General features: G+C 36.7%; 2 protein-coding genes across 2 annotated transcripts in view; one reads left to right on the top strand and one right to left on the bottom strand.

Moving 5' to 3' along the window:
* The window catches only part of LOC108537068 (alpha-mannosidase 2-like), a 53,332-nt gene that overhangs the window by 13,595 nt on the left and 22,030 nt on the right, over positions 1-17,707 (top strand). The window contains exons 2-4 of the mRNA XM_017884194.1: positions 7,713-7,846; positions 11,250-11,391; positions 13,944-14,077. Coding sequence (XP_017739683.1) covers positions 7,784-7,846; positions 11,250-11,391; positions 13,944-14,077 — 339 coding nt within the window. The 5' untranslated portion in view covers positions 7,713-7,783. The remainder of the gene's footprint in view (positions 1-7,712; positions 7,847-11,249; positions 11,392-13,943; positions 14,078-17,707) is intronic.
* Positions 5,396-6,422, bottom strand: LOC108537069 (cancer/testis antigen family 45 member A10-like). The gene has a single exon (XM_017884195.1). The coding sequence runs from the start codon at positions 5,982-5,984 to the stop codon at positions 5,601-5,603; it is 384 nt and encodes a 127-aa protein (XP_017739684.1). The 5' UTR covers positions 5,985-6,422; the 3' UTR covers positions 5,396-5,600.

The following is a 17,707-nucleotide window of genomic DNA, read 5'->3' as shown; positions in this document are numbered from 1 at the left end:
AGCACCGCATGTTCTCACTCATAGGTGGGAACTGAACAATGAGATCACTTGGACTCAGAAAGGGGAACATCAGACACCGGGGCCTATCATGGGGTGGGGGGAGTGGGGAGGGATTCCATTCGGAGTTATACCTGATATAAATGATGAATTGATGGGTGCTGACGAGTTGATGGGTGCAGCACACCAACATGGCACAAGTATACATATGTAACAAACCTGCACGTTACGCACATGTACCCTAGAACTTAAAGTATAATAATAAAAAAAAAAACGCCTTTCAGTTTTGTTATATGTTTTTCAGTTATTACGTCTTCTTCAAGCATATCATAGTTTATTGGTATAATCTTTACCCAACATTTGCAATTCATGTGATCAAAATGCCATACCTTTCCTATTACAGATTTAGTTTTTGACATTTTTGTGAGAATTATTGAAATGAAAAGCATAAAATAGGTACACTAGTGCCTAACTCATAAGTGATCGATAAGTAATAGTAGCTGTTTATCTAGTAGTGTTTTATGAATGGCACAAAGTAGTATATCATCATTTTCTTAAATTTGCGACTTGGAATGAAATTTACTAAAATTTGTATTTGTGAAAGCAGATGTTAAAATTTTCATTGTGGAGAAATAATCAATATGAACATTTACAGACCCAGAAATCAGCAGTGACTCAGAGGATGAATTAGATCTTGTAATGAATGGTAAATTGAGTGAGTCAACATGGAAAAAACGGTCATTCAATAGTGGAAATTATTACCATTTTTATTTTGGTACTTTCAGATATAAGTACAGTTTTTTAAAAATGTGGTCACGATAATATTCTCTTTTTAGAAACATTTAGATGTTGACTTAGTTTATCGTTGTGAGAATTTCATAAAAGCATACTTACGAATTAAGCAATAAATGTTAATTAGTAACCATAAGCTTGAGCTTTAAGCTAAGTTGGATAAAGTTTACAAAAACATCACTAAAGTAAGTGCATAATAGCAAAGGTAGTTTTATATTTTTGATGATTAAAATACAAAACAAAATGTTTCCCAAATCGAAGAGGGAATATTCAAAATCAGAAGCCCTGGTTTTTTATGATAGCTATTATTATTCTACTTCTGCAACAAAGTGATGATTCTGTCGTCTTCTCTGCTCAGGCACAGATTGGAGGAAAGGAGAGGAGCACAACAATCAGATTGATAGCAAGGTTCCCTTTGCCTAAGAGTCAGTATTTTTAAGACACTCAGACATTTCTTTGAATCTTAGATGGGTATTTTGGAGATTTATTTTATGTGATTTGATAGCCATGTTAAATTTCAGTTGGACTTTTATTTGCGACTTAAATATGTCTCTTAGGATTCTTGCCATCACTTGTCTTTTTCCTAGGTGACCGTGGGCCATTTGCTATTGTCCCTCTTGATGTAATGAGTTGTCCTAATCACATTAGGTGCCACTGATAAGATACTGGACTTTGCTGGGATATGAGTGAGGTTCTTTTTTGTCCTTTTTCCCAAGTTGTTGCCTCTCACTCCTATAACTGGTTGAGTGTGGCGAGAGTGGTGTATGATTTATGAGTATATTCCTTGGAAAAGTGTATTTTGCATTTCAAAATAGCTAGAATAAGATGATCTGGAGAGGTGGAGAGGGTTGAGCTAACTCTGAGATTCTGCAGTTCAGAGTTGAATTAGGTGGCTCCAGATAAATTGTTGAAGGATCTGAGAGAGTTGGTGGTACAGAGGAAGTAAAAGCCTGGGATTCTCCAAAGGCTATCATTAGTTGTCGCTCAGAGCTATGACTCCAGGATTTCCATTTGCATTTCTTAGAGTCCTTACACCCTCCTGGATGTTTCCTCTACTCATATTTCAGGCATGGCATGTGTCAGGCTTGCCCTCCAGTTTTTCTCTCCCCACACCAGGGAGCACCCCCTTTGGTTTCCTTAGACTGGTGCTGAGCAGTAGTTAAGAGGGTGATGCCTTTTGTTTTCTGTTCTCTCTCTCTGATCCACCCAGTGAGGGAAGGCTCTGAGAAGAGCAACATCATTTTGAGAGTGGTGCTAAAACCCTGTAAGCTTGAGTGTTCTGTCCTCCTAAAGCTGTGGTATGGCCCAGCCTCCTGACAGTGATCTACTTGTTTTTATTTTTTCTTGCTGTCTCAGAAAATATTCTAAAAATGCTTAATATTATTTTATAAATACAGGTATAAATAATATATATGTGTACTACTCTTCTGACAAATTCCACACATTACAGATATAAAGTAAAATTCCTCTGGCATCTGTGTCTGTCTCCATCCACTCCTCAGGAGAGGAATTCAGATATATGTGCAAGCATACATGCACCACACAGTCTTAAAACTGTAGAAAAGTATAGTATTGTGTTTGTGTCGATTTCAGCATAGTTTATCATGCTATACAAATGCTACATTTAGCTTTTTTCTTCTGATGTTTCTCTGCCAAGAGAGACAGTTACCTCATTCTTTTCATTTGTGACACAGCGTTCCATAACATGGGCGTATGTGGTTTTATTTATTCGTTTCCCTGTTGTTCCTAGCGCCAGTTTGCAGTGAACATGGTGGTGCATGCCTCCTGGGCTCACCATTTTGTACATCTCAGCTAAGTACAGTGGGGAGGAACTGCTGTGCACTAGAGTATCTGTCTTTAATATTAAATATGTATTACTTTCTTGGCTTCTAAGGTGAGCGTGCCATTTTGAAAGAGAGTTTTGGGTTGTTTTAAAGAGTTTTTGGGGTCTGTAAGCCTGTTGTGCCTTATTTCACTCAAATAGCTTTTGGAAGATATCAGATTTCAGTTCAGTGCCCTCTCCCCTTAAAAACAAAACAAAACGAAATCTAGAGGTCTTCTCTCTACTCACTAGTCCTTGGTTACAGAGTAACTTGAGCCTTCTTCAATAGTTGGTCTGCCAGTGAGGCATGATGATGTAGTGGTGTAGTCCTGGTTCTGCCAGTCTTGTCCTTGGGAAAGTGATTTCTTCCTTGGCTTAGGGTCAGGACAAAAGGAGTCATTATATATAAAGCTTGTAGTAAACATATGTTACATAGTAAGCATCAGTAACTCTTGGCTTCTGTCACTGCCACATAGCTGCCACCCTACACTCAGCATACATTTATTATACATGTCTACGTGCTGGGAACATGAAGATAAATAAGACATGGTCTCTAGCCTTAAGGAACTTACATTCTAACATGCATGTAACATGTATGTAAAATGAAAGTTCTTACTCTCTCATCTTTCCAGCTACTTAAACTTTATCCATAGCCCAGTTTGCTTTCCTCCCACGTCAGCTAACTTCTGCATGATAAAGGACAGGCTTTCATATCTTAGCTATTTCTGTCTAACAGTGATTCAGTACTTACCATGTACCCCAAATGTTGTTAGAACTGTAATGCAAAGATGGTATATAAGACATTCTGTATTTATGAGAAGCTGACATTCTGTAGGGAGATAAAAAACAAACAAACAAAATCCTAGCTCTGGGGGTGAGACTGGAATCTACACCATCTATAGAACACTCTGATGTAGTGGAACCTTCTGAAGGACTCTTTCTGGTCTTTTTATTACCACTTTTCACCTGTGAACTGGCTCTGTTCTACCTTGCATTGCCTATGTGAATAAGGATAAACACCTCCATTCTCTCTTCCAAGGAGGAGAGAATTAGCAGCAAGAAGGCACATACTTCTTTATTGAAACCTGGGAATGGCATCACTCGTTTCTTTCTCTAGTGACTAATCTTGTAAAGTGTTGAAGAAAAACCAGAGGGACTTAGAAAGCCCTGGCCATTCATGCCCAGGTGAAGCCACTTTAGTAAAAAAAAAAAAAAAAAAAAAAAAAAAAAAAATTTTTGCTGCCATGTGGTGCACGGGTAAAACAGACCACTGGATACTGCTGGTTTACATTCCTCCTTCCCAGGATATTCTCCCTTCCATTGCATGAGCCTCTTTGGGAAAGGTACAACTTAGGGAATTACTGACACAGAATAGAAACAGTTGGCAGTCCTTTCACTCTCTCACATATACTGTTCTTTAAAAAAATAACAAATTATCATTGAGAACTCAGGGATACCTCCTTGTTTTTATGACCATTACAGGTTTTGTTTGGCTTGTTCATAATAAGCATGCTAAGTTTAATCTTATTTTAAAAGTCTGTCCTGATACAAACTTTAAATTGGTATCTTGCTGAATTGTGAATGGACATAAAGTTCCTTTTAAAGAGCTTTAAGTGTTTGTTGCCACAACAGGATCTAAGTATAATACTGAGCTTGAGAAAGATGATTTTCTCAACAGAAATACTTTATGAAATGTGGAATTATTATCTTTTCCTTGAAGCATGTTCTTTTATAAATGCTTTCTGGAGGTACATGAATTAAAATTAATGATGTTCTCTTTTGTTAAGGCTTTATTTCATTTCATGTATTCTGTTGCTCTTTGAGAAAATATCTAATCTAGAGAGAAGAAAACATAAAACAGTATACTAAAAACCCAATGGATGCTTTTAGTAAATTAGAGTTTACTTCTTGTCATCAGCCATGCTCCCTAGTGTTACATGAATACCATCATGCTTGGTGCTACATTTTGTGTTTTAGATGTTTTTGGTTCATTTGTAGATGCTTATCTGTTATTATTAAAATTCCATATACATTTCATTTTGGCTTTACAAAACTATTTTGGTTAATGTAAGCATACTGAAAAGAGGGATTGCATTTAGAGTAATGCATTTCCTAGGTCATAGAAGATGCTGTTATTTATTGTCAGTTATATATGTGATTTTTTTTTTCAACTTCTCAATAGTGGTGGAGATATTTGGGTCATCTGTCTTTGCAGGTACTTGTAATAACTGTCATCAGGAAATGTACATGTGTAGGTAACTGGCAGAGGTTAGTGGTTCAGACTATGGCCATTAAAAAAAAAAAAAAGGCATCACCTGGGTGCAGTGGCACATGCCTGTAGTCCCAGTTACTCAGGAGGCTGAGGTGGGAAGATTGCTTGAGCCCAGGAGTTGGAGGCCAGCCTGAGCAACATAATGAGGCTCTCTCTCTCTCTCTCTCTCTCTTTTTTTAAAATAAAGGACATTCCACATTTCCTCACCCATGGAGATGGTACTCATAATAGTTTTATGAATGTAGTAAGAAACTGAAGTTAGCTCCATTTGAGTTGGAAGAGCAGTATATACCAGAAAGAAATTCAGTGAGCATTCTGAAGATTGTGTTCCTAGAGGCTTCAGCCCATTTAAGTGTTATTTATTACTAGATTGTTATTTATATTTTAGAATTTCCATTGTACTTTTCAGATAAATCTATGGTGCTTACACTAACTACATTACATTCTTTTTTTTTTTAACAGAAATGTCTTAGCTTCTGGAAGTCCATTTTATTCACTAACACATGCTAAAAGGCTTCAGCAATATCCTTCCATTCTAGAAAACAGCAATCTGATCCTTTTTTTCTCCTCAATCATTAACAAGATTATGCATTTGGGGTTGAGATGATCCTCCTTGAACAAGTAGCCAGAAATCATTTGTTCCAATTTCTTCTCAAGGTGCTGAATTAAGTCTCGCCTCATAAATCTTGCGGCTTCCTTGATGATGGATTCAAAAAATCATTTCTTGACTTCCATAGGTCCTTGCAGTCCTTCAGGCAATTTGAAGAGTATTTCATATTTTCGTCCAAAGTGTCGAATTTCCTTCACTAATTGACATTTTATATCAACATTAATTTCTTCTTGGCTTTTTGGAAAAAGGAGTATTTCTGTGACTTTTAGGTCGTCTCCAGAGAAATTCCTGGTAATGATTCCTCCTGCAGGTGCATTTCTACCAGGTTTCTGCATCAGCCCATCTTTGCTGAAACCACTGAAGTCATCAAACCAAGAATCCAATTGGCTTGGTGAAATACCATCTCCTGCCATAAGCTTCTTTTCCTTGGACATGGTAGAGTATCCAATAAGGCTGTCTCCTGCTCTTTGTTTCCTTAAGAACAGGGCCATCTTCTGCCTTTTCTGAGATGAAGGACTCTTGATTCCCTATGACATTTAAACACGTTTTCAGGTTCTACAGCAACCTTCTCTGCTTTATCAGTCATTGTTTCCAGAAGGACTGATCCAGTATGGCCCAAGGGGAATGGAAGGGAAACTGCCTGCCATGGCGTGCCCTGCCCCAGCCAAACACTGGGAACACTGGGAACCTGTGTGGTACGCCAAAGTCCTGAAGAGAAGCCTTGTGTTCAGTAGGACTGCGGGTGCCAGCCCGGAGAACCATGGAGCCTGCATTTACATTCTTTCCCACAAACCTCACAGAGTTAAACTTCCTTTCTGTAACTCTTTGCTATCTCCTTCTGTTAAGTTCTGGGGATTCTTCTTGGCTACTAGGAAAAAGTCTTCCTTACCCCTTTCCTCCCTTCTGCATTTTCCCTTTTTTCCTTTCCTCAGAAAGCTTCAGCTTTATTAAATAGAATAATGTCACTCTTTCTTCTTATGACCACTTTCCTAATTGTTCTCTTTAGAAGGTCCTGTAATATCTCTCACACACCCTTTTTAAAAAAATTTTCCATAGGTTATTGGGGTACAGGTGGTATTTGGTTACATTAGTAAGTTCTTTAGTGGTGATTTTTGAGATTTTGGTGCACCCATCACCTGAGCAGTATACACTGCACTCTGTTTGTAGTCTTTTATCCCTTGCCCCCCTCCAACCCTTCCTCCCAAGTCCCCAAAGTCCTTTGTATCATTCTTACGCCTTTGCATCCTCATAGCTTAGCTCCCACATGTCATTGAAAACATACAATGTTTGGTTTTCCATTCCTGAGTTACTTCACTTAGAATAGTAGTCTCCAGTCTCATCCAGGTCACTGCAAATGCCATTAATTCATTCCTTTTTATCTCATACACCCTTGATCTGTATTAAGTGTGTTGGATTTCCTCTTAACTTCTCTCTCCATCTATGAAATTGACCCAAGGCCTCACTGAGGACCTGAAGATACAATTAAAGTAGAATGACAGAGAGTAGTAAACACTTCAGGCTTATCCAAACGAATGTTTGATATGTTGGGGACTTTTTAAAGCTGTCTCTGCTTTATATAACAAAGGACAAAATGGATCATTTCATAGCAAGGGGTCGTCAGAGATACTAAACTCAACTAAAATTGATTTAACTTCTGAAGAGCTTTCCAGATTATAGTCCACAAATACTAATATTTTAATATCACTTTCGGCCATAAACCATCTCATTGGATCTCCTGTCTCTTTTCCTAGCAATAATACACTGTCACTTGAACCAGCAGAATGTAAACTTTACTGGCTCATAATGTCTGGTCTGTAAGGAGAAAATGGTGAAAAAGTAGCCTAGAATGGCTCTTTTGGGGAATGGTGGTGCAGGTGAGAAGTGGACTGGCCTGTAACTGGGCAGCCCTTTTTTCATTTCATGTCCTGTTTCCCCTCTAGAACTTGGAGAGACGTTTACATGTTATACATCATCTACATTTTTCTCATCCCAGCTGCTTCATTCTTTAGTTGAATAATATGCTCCCCTGAATAAATGCTATCTACCTTCTGATAGTTTTTAAAAAGAAAAGTTAAATTGTCATAGCATTTATTATATGAGAGATGTTAAGACAGGAAGTAGAAAACAAGAAAATGTATGTAACTTTGGAAGGAGTTCTATATATGTATATCTATATCTATCTATATATGTGTATATATATATATTTTTTTTTTTTTTAGGACTAGAAGGACAGTCTGTGGAAGTTTCCAATATTGTGGACATCCGAAAAGTATATAACCGTGAGATTGCAATGAAAATTTCTTCTGATATAAAAAGCCAAAATAGATTTTATACTGACCTAAATGGATACCAGGTGATTTTCCTTTAAAATGTTTAAGTGATGGTTGTATTGGTGTATGATTCTTATATGTAATAATGCCCCAGTTAATTTTGGATCCTTTGACAAAGTATACCTAAAGTTGCAAATTATTTCTAAAATAAAACTGAATTTTGATAGATAATTGCAGGTTCTACAATTAGAATAAATATTTGGGAGACCATTTTTTTAAGAACATCTTTTTGTAAGGATTTATTCGTTCAAAGGGTAGATTTGGTGACCACTATGAATGTTAAATATCTTGATGCTAAATCTGGCTACCAGAAAGGAAACATAATTAGGGATTGATGGATTATTATACTTTTTGGGATTTTTTTTTTTTTACCTTTTTGTTTTCTTTTTTTGAGACAGAGTCTCGCTGTGTTGCCCAGGCTGGAGTTTAGTCGCACGATCTTGGCTCACTGTAGCCTCTGACTCCCAAGTTCAAGCGACTCTCCTGCCTTAGCCTCCCTAGTAGCTGACACTATAGGCACACACCACTAGACCCAGCTAATTTTTGTATTTTTAGTAGAGACAGGGTTTCACCATGCTGGCAGGCTGGTCTCGAACTCTTGGACTCAAGTGATCTGCCCACCTCAGCCTTTCAAAGTGCTGTGATTATGGGCATGAGCCACTGTGCCTGGTCTGTTTTTGTATTAGTCCATTCTCACACTGCTATAAAGAAATACCTGAGACTGGGTATTTATAAAGGAAAGAGGTTTAATTGACTCACAGTACTGTATGACTGGGGGGTAGCCTCAGGGAACTTAGAATCATAGTGGAAGGGGAAGCAGATAAGTCTTACATGGCTGCAGGCAAGAGAGAGAAAAGCCCAGGGGAACTACCATTTACAAAACCATCAGATCTCATGAGATCTCCCTCGCTATCAAACGAACAGCATGGGGGAAACCACCCCCATGATCCAGTCTCCGCCCACCAGGTCTCTTTCTCAACACCTGGGGATTACAATTCAAGATGAGATTTGTGTGGGGATACAAAGTCTATGTCAGTTTTCCTCATAAGGAATTGATTCATACCTATTAAGTTTATTCCTTATATATTGATTTAATGTATGATCTAATAATGGGCTGTTGGAAATTTCAAGAAAACTCTTCCTCTGTCTTTATGTGTGTTTGTGTATACCATCATACGTACACAGACACACATGTATAACATAGGTATATTTGTTTAGAAATGGGCAGGTATATATTTAATCAAAATTTTCATGAAATAGTTTCAAACTGTAGTAAGGAAGTTGATTTATACAGTCTTATCAGATTGTCAATTCTCCAATTTAATAGAGCACTTTTGATTGTTACCTAAATCTCAGGTTTTCTGAGTGTATGTGTTTGATAACATATCTTTGAAATACCATTAAAACCATAAGCATGTTTTTAAAACGTGTTTTAGAAATTTCTGGCTGTGAATAGAAATAATTTTACAATAAACACTTTTGCTTTGATTTTCAACTGGGGTGGGTGAAAAGATTTTAATAATTTTCTCTTCTACGATTTCCTGCAAAAGTTAAATTTAAATTTTTTCCAAAACATAAAAATTTCAGCGTCGTTTCTGAACTAGCATGTTAATTCGACTACAGCCATTTGGATTCCAAATAAAATCTCAACTTTATGGTGATTCATTTTTTTATATACAAAAGGAAGTCTTTTAAAATCATACAAAACCAGTTATTTGTATTTGTGGGTGTAGACATGAATTGAATGAGGAACTTAGTAAAACCGAATAACTAAAAATGTGAATTTTCTTTTGGAGAATGGAACGTTTGACTAAAAAAGAAAATATTACTTTTAAGTCTGTAATATTTCTGCTTTTAAAATTGGCCGTTTTTTAAGCTTTGGATATAGTAGTACTTGGGCAAAACTAGATATCTAGCTCCACCAGTGAGGAGTGGGGGTAGCAACAACACAATTGTGATAGTTTTACATTCTTAAAAATAATTTCACTTATACAAGTTAATTTGGTTTGGAAAGGAGAAATACAGAATTCTTTTAAGGTAGGTTTACTTTTTTTTTTTCTTTAAACATTTTACAGTTGTAGCTTTATCAGTTTATTAATTTCTCAAGGCTGCCATACAAATGGAATCATGTAAAACAACAAAACTTTATTCTTTCACAGTTCTGGAGACTAGATTTCTAACATCAAGGTATTGGCAGGGCCACATTCCCTCCAAAGGCTATAGGGAAATATCCTTCCTTGCCCTATCCCAGCTTCTAGTGGTTGCCTATGCTTGGCATTCCTTGGTTTGTGTATGCATCACTCCCGTCTCTACCTCTTTTGTCATATAGAGTTCTCCCTATGCCTGTTGTATCTGTCTGTCTGTGTCCAAATTTCCCTCTTGTAAAGATGCCAGTCATTAGGTTAGGTCCCAGCATAATCCAGAATGACCTCATCTGTTTCTGCAGAGGCTCTATTTCAAAATAAGATCACATTCACGGGTTGTGGGTGGACAGGAATTTGAGAGAGGGAGGCATTATTCAACTTAGTACAGCCAGTAATTTGAGGGAGACATTGCAGGGTTTTTGGGAAGATTAAAGATAGATTTGTGAAATACTCAGGACCATGCCTTTCGTTAATGGGCACTTAATACATGTTAACTATTATGGTAACTTTGTACCTCTTCTTTTCTTCACTTTTATGTCTAACTTTAATGAGTTTAAATGAGGAGATGACATTTTTATGTGGTATCATTAAGATTCACTGATAACAGGGTTCTGAGCTTAGAGTCAGTCACTGTGACCCAGATGGGCTTTGGGGTTACTGACAGTCTTTCCCAAAAAATAGAGTCATATTTCGAACATTCAGGTACTAGGCTACAAGGAATTGGAATTTGGAACTATCTACATTGAAACTAATCAAAAAGAGTAAACACTGAATGGTTTTTAAATATAAATATGCATTTGATTATAATGTAGTATCTTAGAAGATTTGGTGTGGAGATCTGTGGTATTTATTAAAACCAATTCAAGAATAATAAGAGATATTTCTTGAAAGGTGATAGAGAGCCATTATACTTAGCATTCATTACAAAAGCAGTATGTTAGATTTAGATGAGAAATGAATACTTAATACTTTTATAATTTGTTTTATGCAAATATTAGAGAGTTAGAAGACTTTTAAGCATTTTATTCTGAATTTAAATAGGAATGCCTATTTTAAAATCTGGGCGAGTTCTACCTTTCCGACCTAAAATTGTTTTCTAATATCCTTGTGGTTTTCTTTATATTGTTTTAAATAATGCTTTAATTTTAAATTATTTCTTCCATTGAACGAAAAGGAAGCTTTGTCTTAAAGCTCTTAGAAAGAAAATCACCTGTCCTCCAGTTTTTAAAAGAATATATGTAATATATCCACTTTTTGTAGATGGAATTGTTGTGTTTTATAGATTCAACCTAGAATGACACTGAGCAAATTGCCTCTTCAAGCAAATGTCTATCCCATGACCACAATGGCCTATATCCAGGATGCCAAACATCGTTTGACACTGCTCTCTGCTCAGTCTTTAGGGGTTTCAAGTTTGAATAGTGGTATGTATTGCTTACACTCTTTTTCACTCTGAAAGGTTTCAGTTCCAAGTGTATACTTTTTCTGTTGGTCAGATGTGGTATAATCTCTAGTTAAAACCTCCCTGTCTTCTTTTCAGCTTTTTTCTTTCAACAACCAGACTATTAAGTTTGGGTTTTGTGAGAACAACATAAAAAGATGAATCTCCTAAATCTTCAGATGAAGAACAGGAGACCTAAAATTCCATGTCAAGATTTCTTTTTAAAGATAATTTGCTTCTCGTAATAGTGTTTACTTTGCAGAGGTCTCTATCATCATCATGATTTAATGGATGTGGAAGCTCAGATTCCGAGGTTTAGATAAGTTGCCTACGTTTGCAAAGTTGAGAAGTCGTGGTTCAAACTTAGGTCCTTCTGTGAATCATAGTCTTTCTATTCTGCTACCACCTGAAAGAAGGAAGGGAGTAGAAATTACAGAGATATGGGGATAAAGAGATATGGCTTTAAGGATTCCAAAAGAGAAAAAGTAATGCATAGGAAGTGAGAGAAAATAGTCGATAGACACTGATTAATTTTTGCAAGTCTTTCTATTGAGAGACTTTGATCTTTTATAATACATATTTTTAATTGGTTATCATACATGGTATCATTGGTCTTCTTTCTTACATTCTAAGAGTTCATAGAGATAAATGTCTGAAGGAGCCAGATAAGTGAGTGCACATGCCTAGTGTGTCCTTTGACACAAGCCCACTTTTTACATGAGGCGTATACATGCATTCTGTAACTTACACACACACAAACTGCTACTTCTCATTTTTCTTTGTGGCCTTCATTAGATAAGATCATGTAAACTCATGCCATAAAGACATGAATTCAGTTATGAAAATAGTAATGACTCCACATCAGGGATCCAGTAGGGAGGGTTAGAGACTTGAGCAAACTGAAGAGCATGTTCCCAGTGTGCAGTGGGGCAGCATTGTTGCTGTGTGGTTAGGGGCCCAGTGTTGCTAAATTCAATTTTTGAAGAAGAGTCCAGAAGTCTGGAATTTTCTGTGAGGTTGTTCAATCTGAAAAATATTGATATAATTTGTTAAAAAACACTATGTTGACAAAACAGAAAACATTTTTGTGCCGTACATGACTCTTGAGCCACCCATTTTTAAACACTGCCTTGAATTCTCGAAGCTGTGCCCTCAATAGAGGACTAGACAGTAAGACTCAAGCTGTGATGAACAAAGCAGCATTATCTCACTTCCTGGTAAAGACAAGCTAAGAAATAAAGTTCCTCTGTTTCTGCTATAGCCACCAAATACCTTAGTATTTGAATTAAAGCAATTTGAGTACAATCCAGGAAATCACTAAGTGCCAGTCACATGTTATATGTACCAACATTTGGAGACAGGAGAAGAGTTAGAAATTACCAAGAGGTTGATATGCCAAATTGAATAGGTATGATATACCAGTCATACCTATCTACAGCTTGTCACTTCACACCCAATTTAATCCCTGAGCCTAGGGACTAAATCTTGGACAGTTGTCTTTTAAATTATGAAGGTAGTGACAATGAGATTTCTACTCATCTCTGGTAATTTTAGGTACTAGATACATAAACTCAGAAGAAAGAAGCTAAACAGAGTTGGTATGACTATGTAATAGTAGTAATTGTTAGTCTTTTGTGTTTGCTATTTCCCTTTTGTACCAAATGATCATTTAATATAGTAATGGATATGAATGAATATGCATGTATTTTTAAGTATATAACTTCAGTTTTCTAAGTCTTACTTGAGTATTAGCTTAAGTGTATGTGTATATATATATATGTATGTATATATATGTGTGTGTATATACATATATATGTTTGTGTGTGTGTGTATACGGCTCTAGTTGTTTTTTTTTTTTTATTTTTTAATCTCGTAATAATTAGCTTCCAAAACTTGAGCTAGTGGAAATATGGAAATATTGCATAGCAAATGAAGGAACCAGGTATGACCCCTTTTAAGCCAGAAAGGCAGGACAGTGGTGCTGCCGCTAATACAATGTCAGAGAAGCAAGAGAGTATATCATGAGTGCGTCCACATTCTAGGGCTTCTTCAGCGACCTGCTTCATATCAAGTAACCTAAATTTTATTTGTAAACCTTTTTTAGACCTACCCATCTGTGTGTATTTTACTACTCTCTGTGTGATGTACATTTCCTAATAAACCTCATAAGCATTTTTGATTCCAAATGGTGCTACTAAAGGTTTTGGAGAACTTAATTGACTGTTTACATTAATGTTTTGGAAAAAAATTTTCATTGAAATTTTGATCTGTCCTGTCTCATTTTTAAATTTCTTATCAGATATTGTGAAACATTACTAAAGAAACACAGAAATACTCTTCTGTTTTTTGAATTTGTAGGAGCTACTTTGAGCTATTATCAAGAGAAAGCCCATGGTGTAGTGGGTTGTATAAATCCACCTCCTTGACTAGAGGGGAAATATAGAGCAAGACATCATGGCTTCTACTTAAGTGATGCTCAATGAATGTCAGTATTAAATAACTCTGGTCAGTTTTGCTTGTTTGTTTGCATATCAGGTCAGATTGAAGTTATCATGGATCGAAGACTCATGCAAGATGATAATCGTGGCCTTGAGCAAGGTGTCCAGGATAACAAGATTACAGCTAATCTATTTCGAATACTACTAGAAAAAAGAAGTGCAGTTAATACGGTATGAAAAAATAACTAGCATGATCTGATACTGAAATTATGACTTTCCGCTTTTAAAATTTTTTGAATCATTTCCAATATTGAGATTTCTTTATAGTAGATGTGGCCCACATTCACAGAAAGAGAACTTCAGTTATAAATATCATGTAAGGTTTGTACTTAGGTCTTTCTGTTTTTTATATTTGCTTATTATGTAGATAAAAAATAATGACAGGAAGTCAGCTTGGGTAAATATTTCTGAAATTATTTTGAAATAATTGAAAAATTGAGCTAAATAAAAGTTAAAGAATAGAACTTAGTCATATACTTAGGAGATTAAATTTGGTAAACTTTATTTGAAATCTTAGTAAAATTTATTTGAAATGTTAGTGTACTTATTCTAGTCTTAGACTCTTCAGTTGAAAATGTATTTATATGTAGGTTTTCCATGTTTGATTTTTATTCCTCAAAGCAAAAATCTAGTACTCTGTGTTGAATGGTCTGGCACAAGCCCAGCTGGACCTGAATGACCTGACGATATGCTTGTTCCGGTAAAGTTACCTTCAGAGTTCTCCATAAGTTATCACGCACCCTGAACATGGGCTTTTTCTTTTTGCTCTATTCTCCTTTCTGCACTGACCATTGCAAGTCTTTTCTACTCTTTTCAGCCAGTGACTGCACCTTTCACTTTATAGAGAGAACAGCCATTAGACAGGGCTCTCTGTTCCAGTTACCTAACATCTACTCCCACCCTTCCCGTCTTTCCTCCTGATACATTAAAAAGAGACTTTACCATCCATCATCCTAGGCAGGTCCCACCACTTGTCCTTGGAACTTACTCTCTTCAACCACCTCAGCATCCTTTTACTATTCATTCTCTCTCTCTTTCTCCATTGTTCCTCATATCCATCACTTCCTGGGAGATTCTTTCTGTTAGCTTTTGAACACTCTTTGTTTTCTTCTGTTAAAAATAGAAATGGAATGCAGCCTTCCTTCAGACTCTTACTTCCATTTCCGGTAAGCTACTATCCTCTCTCTCCTACCCGATTGAGCCAGAGTTTATGAGATGAGTTTATTTCATCACTTCCTTCTCACACTCAATTTGTTTCAGTCTGGCTTTAGCCTCCATCATATTATGAAAGAGCTCTTTATGATGTCAGTAGATCCAGTGGATATTGACTTTTGTCATCTTACTTCACCTTTCAGCAGTATTTGACACTGGCCATTGTCACTCTGTAAAATACTGCCTTCCCAGGGCTTGTATGGATCTGTGCAGCTTGGTTTTCCTCCCACCTCTCTGGCAGTTCTTTATCTTCTATTATTCTCTACTCGCCATGAAATCTTAGAGGCTCTCAAAGCATGCGGCTGGCCTTCTCCTTTTGCTTATTTTTTATGCTATACCTTGGTATCTCTTTTACTTCCCCTGGTTTTTGTTTGCATCCTGCCAGCAGGTAGAAGCCACTAATATAGTATCTCCAACTTAGGCTTGTCTCTGACTCAGATTCTTTATCTAATTGCTTCCTGCCTGTTTATAAGGACGCCTCAAAGGGCTTTGACTATCCAAAAAACAGCTCATCATCTCTCTCGCTTCCAAAACCTGACCCCTTTCCAGTGTTCCCCAGTGCAACAGGCAACACCATCCATCCAAAACTCCAAGACAGAATGAGTTCTGCCTGATAGACGCTTCTTCCATCAGCCTTGTTCTGCACAGAGTAATTGGCATCACCGTATCTTCTCATTGCTGAATATTTAAAAATTTATAAATCCTTTTTTACTTCGCAGCCACCCTAATCTAACTAAACAAACCTTGCCGTATTTCCTGGTCTAGCTATACCATCCACCCTGTTCCTTTCTGGCGCATATTGTCTGTTCTTAACCACCCAAGAAAGGCAGATGTTTTTTTGTTTTTTTGTTTTTTTTTTCAACACATGTAACTTTATGTTCCTGTTGAACCCTCGTGATATTATTCATTGGCTATCAGTATAAAGTCAAATTTCTTTAGCCAGGCCTCCAGAGGCCCTCATGTTTTGGGCCCTCGCATGTCCCTAGGCATTGGCTGCTTTTACTGTGTCTGCTTTAGGCCGGCACTGGTTTCTTTTTGAGTCCCAAAGTACTTTCATCTCCTCCTCCCACAGCACTTTTTGCAGATGGCCTGTTAGCCTCTGCTTGCGCGACTCTGGACTCTTGGTGATAGTTTGATTAGTGCTTACTTCATCACCTGCGTCTGAACCAGATTAAAAACCCTTACCCTATGCTGCCTCCAAACTGTGCATCTCACCTTCCTGCAAGTGTGTGATTATTTGATCCATGTCTTTTTCCCTCCTTTGGACCATAAACTCCATGAGAGTGGGAATTGTGCCTTTCTCTGCTTCTAGGATTGTTCCTGGCAGAGGACATGCCAAATATGTGTCATATGAATGAATATCCAAATGCATAGATGAATGAACTGTTAGAGCACATTTTGCCGCTGTATTTACTGCGATTTCTGCTTATTACCTTGTCTTCATATGCATGTTCCATTCGCCCTACTAGATTCCAGGTACTTGTTGCCTTCATGTTCATATGTCCTTATATGTGGTAGACATACTTTAAATAAAATACTAGTTGATTGAATTAAATGGCAACAGCTAATTAAAGCAAAAATTCTTCCAGTATTTAGAATATCTTAGAAAAAAGAATTAGTATCCACTTTAGATGTGAAGAGCCATACCATTCTTGAGACTCATGTTTTAAATCAATTACTGACAAGATAGCCTAGTTTTAAGGACTAAATCTGCCTAGGAAAATCATTGTCTGAGTGCTGAAAACTACTGTCTTTTGCTCCTCCTGAAAAAGTTTCTGGTTTATATGACTTTATATTGACACTAATCTACAAAACTTCTGTTAACTACAACAATAAAAATTTTCACATCAAATCAATAAAGCTTTGACTTAGAAGTGAAATAATTTATTTATTCCCATTCAGAACTCCTTGGGTAGTAATTGATTTAAATTTAATATATTTTATATTGGTTAAATTTTTCTTTTACTCAAGTATGGTTTTTGGGTCTTCAATTAATGGTTTCTTTTAAATAAGAAATGAACTAGAGAAGACAGAATACATTTTAATGTTTAGTGAAAATACTTAAAAAGACACTTAATTGAGGAAAGTTAATACCATGTAACTTGAATTTTCTAGAAAGCATTCTTTTCTTTTTTTATTATACTTTAAGTTCTAGGGTACATGTGCATAACGTGCAGGTTTGTTACATATGTATACTTGTGCCATGTTGGTGTGCTGCAACCATCAACTCGTCAGCACCCATCAATTCGTCATTTATATCAGGTATAACTCCCAATGCAATCCCTGCCCCCTCCCCCCTCCCCATGATAGGCCCCGATGTGTGATGTTCCCCTTCCCGAGTCCAAGTGATGTCATTGTTCAGTTCCCACCTATGAGTAAGAACATGCGGTGTTTGGTTTTCTGTTCTTGTGATAGTTTGCTAAGAATGATGGTTTCCAGCTGCATCCATGTCCCTACAAAGGACACAAACTCATCCTTTTTTATGGCTGCATAGTATTCCATGGTGTATATGTGCCACATTTTCTTAATCCAGTCTGTCACAGATGGACATTTGGGTTGATTCCAAGTCTTTGCTATTGTGAATAGTGC

The sequence above is a fragment of the Rhinopithecus bieti genome, unplaced genomic scaffold (assembly GCF_001698545.2).
Source record: "Rhinopithecus bieti isolate Rb0 unplaced genomic scaffold, ASM169854v2 scaffold_14934, whole genome shotgun sequence".
NCBI lineage: Eukaryota > Metazoa > Chordata > Mammalia > Primates > Cercopithecidae > Rhinopithecus > Rhinopithecus bieti.
Note: the sequence above shows the minus strand (reverse complement) of the source record. Positions and strands in the feature narration are given on the sequence as shown.

Coding starts and splice junctions, on each gene's coding strand:
- LOC108537069 (XM_017884195.1), bottom strand. CDS start 5,984: ATGGCCCTGTTCTTAAGGAAACAAAGAGCAGGAGACAGCCTTATTGGA.